This window comes from Pan troglodytes, chromosome 6 (genome assembly GCF_028858775.2).
Source record: "Pan troglodytes isolate AG18354 chromosome 6, NHGRI_mPanTro3-v2.0_pri, whole genome shotgun sequence".
Lineage (NCBI taxonomy): Eukaryota > Metazoa > Chordata > Mammalia > Primates > Hominidae > Pan > Pan troglodytes.
The window spans coordinates 110,562,934-110,578,437 of NC_072404.2; the positions used below are offsets into that span (position 1 = coordinate 110,562,934).

The 15,504-nt window shown below is 48.7% G+C and overlaps 2 protein-coding genes across 2 annotated transcripts; both read left to right on the forward strand.

Annotated features, from left to right (window-relative positions):
- The first annotated feature begins 5,193 nt into the window (after positions 1–5,193).
- LOC134810627 (mucin-17-like) lies at positions 5,194–7,055 on the forward strand. The gene is made up of 2 exons (XM_063815942.1): positions 5,194–6,861; positions 7,032–7,055. Exons 1-2 carry the CDS (start codon positions 5,194–5,196, stop codon positions 7,053–7,055), a joined length of 1,692 nt encoding a protein of 563 aa, XP_063672012.1.
- Positions 7,056–8,568: 1,513 nt separating this feature from the next.
- LOC107972039 (mucin-17) lies at positions 8,569–15,047 on the forward strand. The gene is made up of 3 exons (XM_063815943.1): positions 8,569–12,217; positions 12,696–12,748; positions 14,997–15,047. Exons 1-3 carry the CDS (start codon positions 8,569–8,571, stop codon positions 15,045–15,047), a joined length of 3,753 nt encoding a protein of 1,250 aa, XP_063672013.1.
- Positions 15,048–15,504: the final 457 nt, after the last annotated feature.

Sequence of the window (15,504 nt, forward strand, 5' to 3'; positions counted from 1 at the left end):
TAGATTGTTCTACGGGTCTAATTAAATGTTTACGTGTGTTGAACCTTAAGTTCTCTTAAATGTTTTAACAGTTTACAATCTTAGCAATGTTCTAATGGAAAATCACAAATCTAAATCAACCACTCACTTATATATTTCAAATAGCAATTACAATGTTGGCTTTTTTTTTTTTTTTTTGAGTCTTGCCCTGTCACCCAGGCTGGAGTACAGTGGTGTGATCTTGGCTCACTGCAACCTCTGACTCCCAGGTTCAAGCGATTCTCCTGCCTCTGCCTCCCAAGTAGTTGGGACTACAGGTGCACATGCCACCATGCCCAGCTAATTTTTGTATTTTTAGTAGAGACAGGGTTTTGCCTTGTTGGCCAGGCTGGTCTTGAACTCCTGACCTCGTGATCCACCTGCCTCAGCTTCCCAAAGTGCTGGGATTACAGGCATGAGCCACCACGCCCAGTCAGTTGGCATGTTATTCTAATAGGTCATATTCTATCTTTTTAAAAATATTTATTTATTCATTTTAGAGACAAGGTCTCACTCTGTCACCCAGGCTAGAGTGCAGTGGTGCCATCATAGCTCATTATGAACATGATCTCCTGGGCTCAAGTGATCCTCCTGCCTCAGCCTCCTGGGTAGCTGGGATTACAGGCATGTGCCACCATCCCCAGCTAATTTTTATAAAATTTTGTAGAGACAGGGTCTCACTCTGTCACCTAGGCTGGAGTGCAGTAGTGCAATCATAGCTCACTGTAGCCTTGACCTCCTGGGCTCAAGCGATCCTCTCCCCCCAGCCTCCAAAGTGCTGGAACTACGGGCACATGCCACCTGCACAATTTGACATTGCTGGACCTCCTCCAGGCTGGGGAGCAAATCCCCTGTACCATCTTCTTGCTTTACTTTCTGGGGCAGTGTCCTGATGGCTGATTTCTAACTGAAATCAGCAGGCTGGTTCAGGGGCCAGGGACTTTCCAGGGCAGGGAGTAGAGACTCAGAGTCTTCAAGAGAATGAAGGAAGATCATGGCTCTGGGATACTAACTCCCCTTTGTCTCTTTCAGACCTCAGTGTGAACAGGGCTGTGTGGGATGGAGGAGGGTGCATCTCCCAAGGGGACGTCTTGAACCGTCAGTGCCAGCAGCTGTCTCAGCACGTTAGGACAGGTAAGGCAACAGACTCCAAGATCTATCTGGGAAGGTGGCTCACCTGCGAAAGGGCTAGAGCGACCCCTGCCAGGCTGGTGAAGCTGCCATATTTTACAATGTGTGACGGCTTGAGATCTGGGGCCAGGAATTACAAGGCAGATGTGGAATCACCCAGGCAGGGACTGTGGAGGAAAGGGGTCGAGTTCAATTCCTAACCGCATAGAAGGGAAGGCAGGAGAGACTAACACACTGGAGAAACTAATTCCACTTCTTCCTGAAAATGGATGACATCCCTCATCTGAACACATTTTCAGTAAAAAGCCCAACTACAACAATCACTCCTGACATACAGAACCCTAAGAAACTTCTAAACAAAATATCATCGTATCTTAAACAGGTTCTGTGGCAAACACCGCCACAGGTACAACATCTACAAATGTCGTGGAGCCAAGAATGTATTTGAGTTACAGCACCAACCCTGAGATGACCTTGATTGAGTCCAGTGTGACTTCAGACACTCCTGGTGTCTCCAGTACCAGGATGACACCAACAGAATCCAGAACAACTTCAGAATCTACCAGTGACAGCACCACACTTTTCCCCAGTTCTACTGAAGACACTTCATCTCCTACAACTCCTGAAGGCACCGACGTGCCCATGTCAACACCAAGTGAAGAAAGCACTTCATCAACAATGGCTTTTGTCAGCACCGCACCTCTTCCCAGTTTTGAGGCCTACACATCTTTAACATATAAGGTTGATATGAGCACACCTCTGACCACTTCTACTCAGGCGAGTTCATCTCCTACTACTCCTGAAAGCACCACCATACCCAAATCAACTAACAGTGAAGGAAGCACTCCATTAACAAGTATGCCTGCCAGCACCATGCAGGTGGCCAGTTCAGAGGCTATCACCCTTTTGACAACTCCTGTTGAAATCAGCACACCTGTGACCATTTCTGCTCAAGCCAGTTCATCTCCTACAACTGCTGAAGGTCCCAGCCTGTCAAACTCAGCTCCTAGTGAAGGAAGCACTCCATTAACAAGAATGCCTCTCAGCATGATGCTGGTGGTCAGTTCTGAGGATAGCACCCTTTCAACAACTCCTGCTGACTCCAACACTCCTGTGATCACTTCTACTGAAGCCAGTTCATCTCCTACAACTGCTGAAGGCACCAGCATACCAACCTCAACTTATACTGAAGGAAGCACTCCATTAACAAGTACACCTGTCAGCACCACACCGGTTGCCACTTCTGAAATGAGCACACTTTCAATAACTCCTGTTGACACCAGCACACTTGTGACCACTTCTACTGAACCCAGTTCACATCCTACAACTGCTGAAGCTACCAGCATGCCAACCTCAACTCTTAGTGAAGGAAGCACTCCATTAACAAATATGCCTGTCAGCACCATATTGGTGGCCAGTTCTGAGGCTAGCACCACTTCAACAATTCCTGTTGACTCCAAAACTTTTGTGACCACTGCTAGTGAAGCCAGCTCATCTCCCACAACTGCTGAAGATACCAGCATTGCAACCTCAACTCCTAGTGAAGGAAGCACTCCATTAACAAATATGCCTGTCAGCACCATGCCAGTGGCCAGTTCTGAGGCTACCAACCTTTCAACAACTCCTGTTGACTCCAAAACTCAGGTGACCACTTCTACTGAAGCCAGTTCATCTCCTCCAACTGCTGAAGTTAACAGCATGCCAACCTCAACTCCTAGTGAAGGAAGCACTCCATTAACAAGTATGCCTGTCAGCACCATGACGGTGGCCAGTTCTGAGGCTAGCACCCCTTCAACAACTCCTGTTGACACCAGCACACCTGTGACCACTTCTAGTGAAGCCAGTTCATCTTCTACAACTCTTGAAGGTACCAGCATACCAACCTCAACTCCTAGTGAAGGAAGCACTCCATTAACAAACATGACTGTCAGCACCAGGCTGGTGGTCAGTTCTGAGGCTAGCACAACTTCAACAAGTCCTGCTGACTCCAACACTTTTGTGACCACTTCTAGTGAAGCTAGTTCATCTTCTACAACTGCTGAAGGTACCAGCATGCCAACCTCAACTTACAGTGAAAGAGGCACTACAATAACAAGTATGTCTGTCAGCACCACACTGGTGGCCAGTTGTGAGACTAGCACGCTTTCAACAACTCCTGTTGACTCCAACACTCCTGTGACTACTTCAACTGAAGCCACTTCATCTTCTACAACTGCGGAAGGTACCAGCATGCCAACCTCAACTTATACTGAAGGAAGCACTCCATTAACAAGTATCCCTGTCAACACCACACTGGTGGCCAGTTCTGAGGCTAGCACCCTTTCAACAACTCCTGTTGACACCGGCATACCTGTGACCACTTCAACTGAAACCAGTTCCTCTCCTATAACTGCTGATGGTGCCAGTATGCCAACCTCAACTCCTAGTGAAGGAAGCACTCCATTAACAAGTATGCCTGTCAGCAAAATGCTGTTGACCAGTTCTGAGGCTAGCACCCTTTCAACAACTCCTCTTGACACAAGCACACATATCACCACTTCTACTGAAGCCAGTTCCTCTCCTACAATTGCTGAAGGTAGCAGCATGCCAACCACAACTCCTAGTGAAGGAAGTACTCTATTAACAAGTATAGTTGTCAGCACCACGCTGGTGGCCAGTCCTGAGGCTAGCACACTTTTAACAACTCCTGTTGACTCTAACAGTCCTGTGGTCACTTCTACTGCAGTCAGTTCATTTCCTACACCTGCTGAAGGTATCAGCATGCCAACCTCAACTTACAGTGAAGGAAGAACCCCTTTAACAAGTATGCCTGTCAGCACCACACTGCTGGCCAGTTCTGCAATCAGCACCTTTTCAACAACTCCTGTTGACACCAGCACACCTGTGACCACTTCTACTGAAGCCCATTCATCTCCTACAACTTCTGAAGGTACCAGCATGCCAACCTCAACTCCTAGTGAAGGAAGCACTCCATTAACAAGTATACCTCTCAGCAACACACCGGTAGTCAGTTCTGAGGCTAGCACCCTTTCAGCAACTCCTGTTGACACCAGCACACCTGTGACCACTTCTACTGAAGCCACTTCATCTCCTACAACTGCTGAAGGTATCAGCACACCAACCTCAATTCCTAGTGAAGGAATGACTCCATTAACAAGTATACTTGTCAGCAACATGACGGTGGCCAATTCTGAGGCTAGCACCCTTTCAACAACTCTTGTTGACTCCAACACTCCTTTGACGACTTCTACTGAAGCCAGTTCACCTCCTCCCACTGCTGAAGGTACCAGCATGCCAACCTCAACTCCTAGTGAAGGAAGCACTCCATTAACAAGTATGCCTGTCAGCACCACAACAGTGGCCAGTTCTGAAATCAACAGCCTTTCAACAACTCCTGCGGACCCCAGCACACCTGTGACCACTTATTCTCAAGCCAGTTCATCTCCTACAACTGCTGACGGTACCAGCATGCAAACCTCAACTTATAGTGAAGGAAGCACTCCACTAACAAGTATACCTGTCAGCACCAGGCTGGTGGTCAGTTCTGAGGCTAGCACCCTTTCCACAACTCCTGTGGACACCAGCACACCTGTGACCAATTCTACTGAAGCCCATTCATCTCCTACAACTTCTGAAGGTACCAGCATGCCAACCTCAACTCCTAGGGAAGGAAGCACTCCATTAACAGGTATGCCTGATAGCACCACGCCAGTAGTCAGTTCTGAGGCTAGCACACTTTCAGCAACTCCTGTTGACACCAGCACACCTGTGACCACTTCTACTGAAGCCACTTCATCTCCTACAACTGCTGAAGGTACCAGCATACCAACCTCGACTCTTAGTGAAGGAACGACTCCATTAACAAGCACACCTGTCAGCCACATGCTGGTGGCCAATTCTGAGGCTAGCACCCTTTCAAAAACTCCTGTTGACTACAGCACAGCTGTGACCACTTCTGCTGAAACCAGTTCCTCTCCTACATCCGCTGAAGGTACCAGCTTGCCAACCTCAACTACTAGTGAAGGAAGTACTCTATTAACAAGTATGCCTGTCAGCACCACGCTGGTGGCCAGTCCTGAGGCTAGCACCCTTTTAACAACTCCTGTTGACTCTAACACTCCTATGGTCACTTCTAATGAAGTCAGTTCATCTCCTACACCTGCTGAAGGTACCAGCATGCCAACGTCAACTTATAGTGAAGGAAGAACTCCTTTAACAAGTATAACTGTCAGAACCACACCGGTGGCCAGTTCTGCAATCAGCACCCTTTCAACAACTCCTGTTGACAACAGCACACCTGTGACCACTTCTACTGAAGCCCGATCATCTCCTACAACTTCTGAAGGTACCAGCATGCCAAACTCAACTCCTAGTGAAGGAAGCACTCCATTAACAAGTATACCTGTCAGCAGCACGCCGGTAGTCAGTTCTGAGGCTAGCACCCTTTCAGCAACTCCTGTTGACTCTAACAGTCCTGTGGTCACTTCTACTGCAATCAGTTCATCTCCTACACCTGCTGAAGGTACCAGCATACCAACCTCAACTCCTAGGGAAGGAAGGCCTCCATTAACAAGTATACCGGTCAGCACCACAACAGTGGCCAGTTCTGAAATCAACACCCTTTCAACAACTCTTGCTGACACCAGGACACCTGTGACCACTTATTCTCAAGCCAGTTCATCTCCTACAACTGCTGACGGTACCAGCATGCCAACCCCAACTTATAGTGAAGGAAGCACTCCACTAACAAGTATGCCTCTCAGCACCACGCTGGTGGTCAGTTCTGAGGCTAGCACCCTTTCCACAACTCCTGTTGACACCAGCACTCCTGCCACCACTTCTACTGAAGGCAGTTCATCTCCTACAACTGCAGAAGGTACCAGCATACAAACCTCAACTCTTAGTGAACGAACCACTCCATTAGCAGGTATACCTGTCAGCACCACGCTTGTGGTCAGTTCTGAGGGTAACACCCCTTCAACAATTCCTGTTGACTCCAAAACTCAGGTGACCAATTATACTGAAGCCAGTTCACCTGCAACTGCTGAAGGTAGCAGCATGCCAATCTCAACTCCTAGTGAAGGAAGTCGTCTATTAACAAGTATACCTGTCAGCACCATGCCGGTGGCCAGTCCTGAGGCTAGCACCCTTTCCACAACTCCTGTTGACTCCAACAGTACTGTGATCACTTCTACTGAAGTCAGTTCATCTCCTATACCTACTGAAGGTACCAGCATATCAACCTCAACTCCTAGTGAAGGAAGCACTCCATTCACAAGTATGCCTGTCAGCACCAAGCCGGTAGTTACTTCTGAGGCTAGCACCCTTTCAGCAACTCCTGTTGACATCAGCACACCTGTGACCACTTCTACTGAAGCCACTTCATCTCCTACAACTGCGGAAGGTACCAGCATACCAACCTCGACTCTTAGTGAAGGAACGACTCCATTAACAAGTATACCTGTCAGCCACACGCTGGTGGCCAATTCTGAGGTTAGCACCCTTTCAACAACTCTTGTTGACTCCAACACTCCTTTGACGACTTCTACTGAAGCCAGTTCACCACCTCCCACTGCTGAAGGTACCAGCATGCCAACCTCAACTTCTAGTGAAGGAAGCACTCCATCAACACGTATGCCTGTCAGCACCACAATGGTGGCCAGTTTTGAAACGAGCACACTTTCAACAACTCCTGCTGACAGCAGCACACCTGTGACCACTTATTCTCCAGCCGGTTCATCTCCTACAACTGCTGATGATACCAGCATGCAAACCTCAACTTATAGTGAAGGAAGCACTCCAATAACAAGTGTGCCTGTCAGGACCACGGCGGTGGTCAGTTCTGAGGCTAGCACCCTTTCAACAACTCCTGTTGACGCCAGGACACCTGTCACCACTTCTACTGAAGCCAGTTCATCTCCTACAACTGCTGAAGGTACCAGCATACCAACCTCAACTCCTAGTGAAAGAATGACCCCATTAACAAGTACACCTGTCAGCACAACGCCGGTGGCCAGTCCTGAGGCTAGCACCCTTTCAAAAACTCCTGTTGACTCCAACAGTCCTGTGGTCACTTCTACTGAAGTCAGTTCATCTCCTACAGCTGTTGAAAATACCAGCATGCCAACCTCAACTTATCATGAAGGAAGCACTCCATTAACAAGTATGCCTGTCAGCACCACACCGGTGGCCAGTTCTGCAATCAGCACCCTTTCAACAACTCCTGTGGACACCAGCAGAGCTGTGACCACTTCTACTGAAGCCCATTCATCTCCTACAACTTCTGAAGGTAGCAGCATGCCAACCTCAACTTATAGTAAAGGAAGCACTCCATTAACAAGTATACTTGTCAGCACCATGCCAGTGGCCAGTTCTGAGGCTAGGACCCTTTCAACAGCTCCTGTTAACACCAGCATACCTGTCACCACCTCTACTGAAGGCAGTTCTTCTCCTACAACTGCTAAAGATACCAACATGCCAATCTCAAGTCCTAGTGAAGTAAATACTCCATTAACAAGTATAGTTGTCAGCACCAAGCTGTTGGCCAGTTCTGAGGCTAGCACCCTTTCAACAACTCCTGTTGAGTCCAACACTACTTTGACCATTTCTACTGAAGCCAGTTCTTCTCCTACAACTGCTGAAGATGCCAGCATGCCAATCTCAACTTATAGTGAAGGAAGCACTCCATTAACAAGTATACTTGTCAGCACCATGCCAGTGGCCAGTTCTGAGGCTAGCACCTTTGCAACAACTCGTCTTGACACAAGCACACCTGTGACCACGTCTACTGAAGCCAGTTCATCTCCTACAACTGCTGAAGGTACCAGCATACCAACCTCAACTCCTAGTGAAAGAACGACCCCATTAACAAGTATACCTGTCAGCACCACGCCGGTAGCCAGTCCTGAGGCTAGCACCCTTTCAACAACTCCTGTTGACTCCAACAGTCCTGTGGTCACTTCTACTGAAGTCAGTTCATCTCCTACACCTGCTGAAGATACCAGCATGCCAACTTCAACTTATAGTGAAGGAAGAACTCCATTAACAAGTATGCCTGTCAGCACGACACCGATGGCCAGTTCTGCAATCAGCACCCTTTCAACAACTCCTGTTGACACCAGCACACCTGTGACCACTTCTACTGAAGCCCATTCGTCTCCTACAACTTCTGAACGTACCAGCATGCCAACCTCAACTGATAGTGAAGGAAGCACTCCATTAACAAGTATACCTGTCCGCACCACGCCAGTGACCAGTTCTGAGGCTAGCACCCTTTCAACAACTCCTGTTGACACCAGGACACCTGTCACCACTTCTGCTGAAGCCAGTTCTTCTCCTACAACTGCTGAAGGTACCAGCCTGCCAATCTCAACTCCGAGTGAAGGAAGTAGTCCATTAACAAGTATACTTGTCAGCACCATGCCAGTGGCCATTTCTGAGGCTAGCACCTTTTCAACAACTCCTGTTGACACCAGCACACCTGTGACCATGTCTACTGAAGCCAGTTCATCTCCTACAACTGCTGAAGGTACCAGCATACCAACCTCAACTCCTAGTGAAAGAACGACCCCATTAACAAGTACACCTGTCAGCACCAGGCCGGTGGCCCGTCCTGAGGCTAGCACCCTTTCACCAACTCCTGTTGACTCCAACAGTCCTGTGGTCACTTCTACTGAAGTCAGTTCGTCTCCTACACCTGTTGAGGATACCAGCATGCCAACCTCAACTTATCGTGAAGGAAGCACTCCATTAACAAGTATGCCTGTCAGCATCACACCGGTGGCCAGTTCTGTAATCAGCACCCTTTCAACAACTCCTGTGGACACCAGCACAGCTGTGACCACTTGTACTGAAGCCCATTCATCTCCTACAGCTTCTGAAGGTAGCAGCATGCCAACCTCAACTCCTAGTGAAGGAAGCACTACATTAAGAAGTATAACTGTCAGCACCACGCCGGTGGCCAGTTCTGAGGCTAGCACCCTTTCAACAACTCCTGTTGACACCAGGACACCTGTGACCACTTCTACTGAAATCAGCTTATCTCCTACAACTGCTGAAGGTAGCAGCATGCCAACCTCAACTCCTGGTGAAAGAAGCACTCCATTAACAAGTATACATGTCAGCACCACGCTGGTGGCCAATTCTGAGGCTAGCACCCTTTCAACAACTCCTGTTGACACCAGCACACCTGTGACCACGTCTTCTGAAGCCAGTTCATCTCCTACAACTGCTGAAGGTACCAGCATACCAACCTCAACTCCTAGTGAAAGAATGACCGCATTAACAAGTACACCTGTCAGCACCACGCCGGTGGCCAGTCCTGAGGCTAGCACCCTTTCAAAAACTCCTGTTGACTCCAACAGTCCTGTGGTCACTTCTACTGAAGTCAGTTCATCTCCTACACCTGTTGAAGATACCAGCATGCCAACCTCAACTTATCATGAAGGAAGCATTCCATTAACAAGTATGCCTGTCAGCACCACACCGGTGGCCAGTTCTGCAATCAGCACCCTTTCAACAACTCCTGTGGACACCAGCAGAGCTGTGACCACTTCTACTGAAGCCCATTCATCTCCTACAACTTCTGAAGGTAGCAGCATGCCAACCTCAACTTATAGTGAAGGAAGCACTCCATTAACAAGTATACTTGTCAGCACCATGCCAGTGGCCAGTTCTGAGGCTAGGACCCTTTCAACAGCTCCTGTTAACACCAGCATACCTGTCACCACTTCTACTGAAGGCAGTTCTTCTCCTACAACTGCTAAAGATACCAGCACGCCAACCTCAAGTCCTAGTGAAGTAAATACTCCATTAACAAGTATGCTTGTCAGCACCATGGCAGTGGCCAGTTCTGGGGCTAGCACCCTTTCAACAACTCCTGTTGACACCAGGACACCTGTGACCACTTCTACTGAAATCAGCTCATCTCCTACAACTGCTGAAGATGCCAGCATGCCAATCTCAACTCCTAGTGAAGGAAGTACTCCATTAACAAGTATACTTCTCAGCACCATGTCAGTGGCCAGTTCTGAGGCTAGCACCTTTGCAACAACTCGTCTTGACACAAGCACACCTGTGACCACGTCTACTGAAGCCAGTTCATCTCCTACAACTGCTGAAGGTACCAGCATACCAACCTCAACTCCTAGTGAAAGAACGACCCCATTAACAAGTATACCTGTCAGCACCACGCCGGTAGCCAGTCCTGAGGCTAGCACCCTTTCAACAACTCCTGTTGATACCAGCATACCTGTAACCACTTCTACTGAAGGCAGTTCTTCTCCTACAACTGCTGAAGGTACCAGCATGCCAATCTCAACTCCTAGTGAAGTAAGTACTCCATTAACAAGTATGCTTGTCAGCACCATGCCAGTGGCCGGTTCTGAAGCTAGCACCCTTTCAACAACTCCTGATGACAACAGGACACCTGTCACCACTTCTGGTGAAGCCAGTTCTTCTCCTACAACTGCTGAAGGTAGCAGCATGCCAACCTCAACTCGTAGTGAAGGAAGCACTACATTAAGAAGTATACCTGTCAGCACCACGCCGGTGGCCAGTTCTGAGGCTAGCACCCTTTCAACAACTCCTGTTGATACCAGCATACTGGTCACCACTTCTACTGCAGCCAGTTCATCTCCTACAACTGCTGAAGGTACCAGCATGCCAACCTCAACTCCTAGTGAAGGAAGCACTCCATTAACAAGTATGCCTGTCAGCATCACACCGGTGGCCAGTTCTGCAATCAGCACCCTTTCAACAACTCCTGTGGACACCAGCACAGCTGTGACCACTTCTACTGAAGCCCATTCATCTCCTACAGCTTCTGAAGGTAGCAGCATGCCAACCTCAACTCCTAGTGAAGGAAGCACTCCATTAACAAGTATACCTGTCAGCACCACGCTGGTGGCCAGTCCTGAGGCTAGCACACTTTCAACAACTCCTGTTGACTCCAACAGTCCTGTGGTCACTTCTACTGAAGTCAGTTCATCTGCTACATCTGCTGAAGGTAGCAGCATGCCAACCTCAACTTATAGTGAAGGAAGCACTCCATTAACAAGTATACTTGTCAGCACCATGCCAGTGGCCAGTTCTGAGGCTAGCACCCTTTCAACAACTCCTGTTGACACCAGCATACCTGTCACCACTTCTACTGAAGGCAGTTCTTCTCCTACAACTGCTAAAGATACCAGCATGCCAACCTCAAGTCCCAGTGAAGTAAATACTCCATTAACAAGTATGCTTGTCAGCACCATGGCAGTGGCCAGTTCTGGGGCTAGCACCCTTTCAACAACTCCTGTTGACACCAGGACACCTGTGACCACTTCTACTGAAATCAGCTCATCTCCTACAACTGCTGAAGGTAGCAGCATGCCAACCTCAACTCCTGGTGAAAGAAGCACTCCATTAACAAGTATACATGTCAGCACCACGCTGGTGGCCAATTCTGAGGCTAGCACCCTTTCAACAACTCCTGTTGACACCAGCACACCTGTCACCACTTCTGGTGAAGCCAGTTCTTCTCCTACAACTGCTGAAGGTAGCAGCATGCCAACCTCAACTTATAGTGAAGGAAGCACTACATTAAGAAGTATACCTGTCAGCACCACGCCGGTGGCCAGTTCTGAGGCTAGCACCCTTTCAACAAATTCTGTTGACTCCAACAGTCCTGTGGGCACTTCTACTGAAGTCCGTTCATCTCCTACACCTGCTGAAAGTACCAGCATGCCAACCTCAACTTATAATGAAGGAAGCACTCCATTAACAAATGTGCCTGTCAGCACCAAGCCGTTGGCCAGTTCTGAGGCTAGCACCCTTTCAACAACTCCTGTTGAGTCCAACACTACTTTGACCATTTCTACTGAAGCCAGTTCTTCTCCTACAACTGCTGAAGATGCCAGCATGCCAATCTCAACTTATAGTGAAGGAAGCACTCCATTAACAAGTATACTTGTCAGCACCATGCCAGTGGCCAGTTCTGAGGCTAGCACCTTTTCAACAACTCGTCTTGACACAAGCACACCTGTGACCACGTCTACTGAAGCCAGTTCATCTCCTACAACTGCTGAAGGTACCAGCATACCAACCTCAACTCCTAGTGAAAGAACGACCCCATTAACAAGTATACCTGTCAGCACCACGCCGGTAGCCAATCCTGAGGCTAGCACCCTTTCAACAACTCCTGTTGACTCCAACAGTCCTGTGGTCACTTCTACTGAAGTCAGTTCATCTCCTACACCTGCTGAAGATACCAGCATGCCAACTTCAACTTATAGTGAAGGAAGAACTCCATTAACAAGTATGCCTGTCAGCACGACACCGATGGCCAGTTCTGCAATCAGCACCCTTTCAACAACTCCTGTTGACAACAGCACACCTGTCACCACTTCTACTGAAGCCCATTCGTCTCCTACAACTTCTGAACGTACCAGCATGCCAACCTCAACTTATAGTGAAGGAAGCACTCCATTAACAAGTATACCTGTCCGCACCACGCCAGTGACCAGTTCTGAGGCTAGCACCCTTTCAACAACTCCTGTTGACACCAGGACACCTGTCACCACTTCTGCTGAAGCCAGTTCTTCTCCTACAACTGCTGAAGGTACCAGCATGCCAATCTCAACTCCGAGTGAAGGAAGTAGTCCATTAACAAGTATACTTGTCAGCACCATGCCAGTGGCCATTTCTGAGGCTAGCACCTTTTCAACAACTCCTGTTGACACCAGCACACCTGTGACCATGTCTACTGAAGCCAGTTCATCTCCTACAACGGCTGAAGGTACCAGCATACCAACCTCAAATCCTAGTGAAAGAACGACCCCATTAACAAGTACACCTGTCAGCACCAGGCCGGTGGCCCGTCCTGAGGCTAGCACCCTTTCACCAACTCCTGTTGACTCCAACAGTCCTGTGGTCACTTCTACTGAAGTCAGTTCGTCTCCTACACCTGTTGAGGATACCAGCATGCCAACCTCAACTTATCGTGAAGGAAGCACTCCATTAACAAGTATGCCTGTCAGCATCACACCGGTGGCCAGTTCTGTAATCAGCACCCTTTCAACAACTCCTGTGGACACCAGCACAGCTGTGACCACTTGTACTGAAGCCCATTCATCTCCTACAGCTTCTGAAGGTAGCAGCATGCCAACCTCAACTCCTAGTGAAGGAAGCACTACATTAAGAAGTATAACTGTCAGCACCACGCCGGTGGCCAGTTCTGAGGCTAGCACCCTTTCAACAACTCCTGTTGACACCAGGACACCTGTGACCACTTCTACTGAAATCAGCTTATCTCCTACAACTGCTGAAGGTAGCAGCATGCCAACCTCAACTCCTGGTGAAAGAAGCACTCCATTAACAAGTATACATGTCAGCACCACGCTGGTGGCCAATTCTGAGGCTAGCACCCTTTCAACAACTCCTGTTGACACCAGCACACCTGTGACCACGTCTTCTGAAGCCAGTTCATCTCCTACAACTGCTGAAGGTACCAGCATACCAACCTCAACTCCTAGTGAAAGAATGACCGCATTAACAAGTACACCTGTCAGCACCACGCCGGTGGCCAGTCCTGAGGCTAGCACCCTTTCAAAAACTCCTGTTGACTCCAACAGTCCTGTGGTCACTTCTACTGAAGTCAGTTCATCTCCTACACCTGTTGAAGATACCAGCATGCCAACCTCAACTTATCATGAAGGAAGCATTCCATTAACAAGTATGCCTGTCAGCACCACACCGGTGGCCAGTTCTGCAATCAGCACCCTTTCAACAACTCCTGTGGACACCAGCAGAGCTGTGACCACTTCTACTGAAGCCCATTCATCTCCTACAACTTCTGAAGGTAGCAGCATGCCAACCTCAACTTATAGTGAAGGAAGCACTCCATTAACAAGTATACTTGTCAGCACCATGCCAGTGGCCAGTTCTGAGGCTAGGACCCTTTCAACAGCTCCTGTTAACACCAGCATACCTGTCACCACTTCTACTGAAGGCAGTTCTTCTCCTACAACTGCTAAAGATACCAGCACGCCAACCTCAAGTCCTAGTGAAGTAAATACTCCATTAACAAGTATGCTTGTCAGCACCATGGCAGTGGCCAGTTCTGGGGCTAGCACCCTTTCAACAACTCCTGTTGACACCAGGACACCTGTGACCACTTCTACTGAAATCAGCTCATCTCCTACAACTGCTGAAGATGCCAGCATGCCAATCTCAACTCCTAGTGAAGGAAGTACTCCATTAACAAGTATACTTCTCAGCACCATGTCAGTGGCCAGTTCTGAGGCTAGCACCTTTGCAACAACTCGTCTTGACACAAGCACACCTGTGACCACGTCTACTGAAGCCAGTTCATCTCCTACAACTGCTGAAGGTACCAGCATACCAACCTCAACTCCTAGTGAAAGAACGACCCCATTAACAAGTATACCTGTCAGCACCACGCCGGTAGCCAGTCCTGAGGCTAGCACCCTTTCAACAACTCCTGTTGATACCAGCATACCTGTAACCACTTCTACTGAAGGCAGTTCTTCTCCTACAACTGCTGAAGGTACCAGCATGCCAATCTCAACTCCTAGTGAAGTAAGTACTCCATTAACAAGTATGCTTGTCAGCACCATGCCAGTGGCCGGTTCTGAAGCTAGCACCCTTTCAACAACTCCTGATGACAACAGGACACCTGTCACCACTTCTGGTGAAGCCAGTTCTTCTCCTACAACTGCTGAAGGTAGCAGCATGCCAACCTCAACTCGTAGTGAAGGAAGCACTACATTAAGAAGTATACCTGTCAGCACCACGCCGGTGGCCAGTTCTGAGGCTAGCACCCTTTCAACAACTCCTGTTGATACCAGCATACTGGTCACCACTTCTACTGCAGCCAGTTCATCTCCTACAACTGCTGAAGGTACCAGCATGCCAACCTCAACTCCTAGTGAAGGAAGCACTCCATTAACAAGTATGCCTGTCAGCATCACACCGGTGGCCAGTTCTGCAATCAGCACCCTTTCAACAACTCCTGTGGACACCAGCACAGCTGTGACCACTTCTACTGAAGCCCATTCATCTCCTACAGCTTCTGAAGGTAGCAGCATGCCAACCTCAACTCCTAGTGAAGGAAGCACTCCATTAACAAGTATACCTGTCAGCACCACGCTGGTGGCCAGTCCTGAGGCTAGCACACTTTCAACAACTCCTGTTGACTCCAACAGTCCTGTGGTCACTTCTACTGAAGTCAGTTCATCTGCTACATCTGCTGAAGGTAGCAGCATGCCAACCTCAACTTATAGTGAAGGAAGCACTCCATTAACAAGTATACTTGTCAGCACCATGCCAGTGGCCAGTTCTGAGGCTAGCACCCTT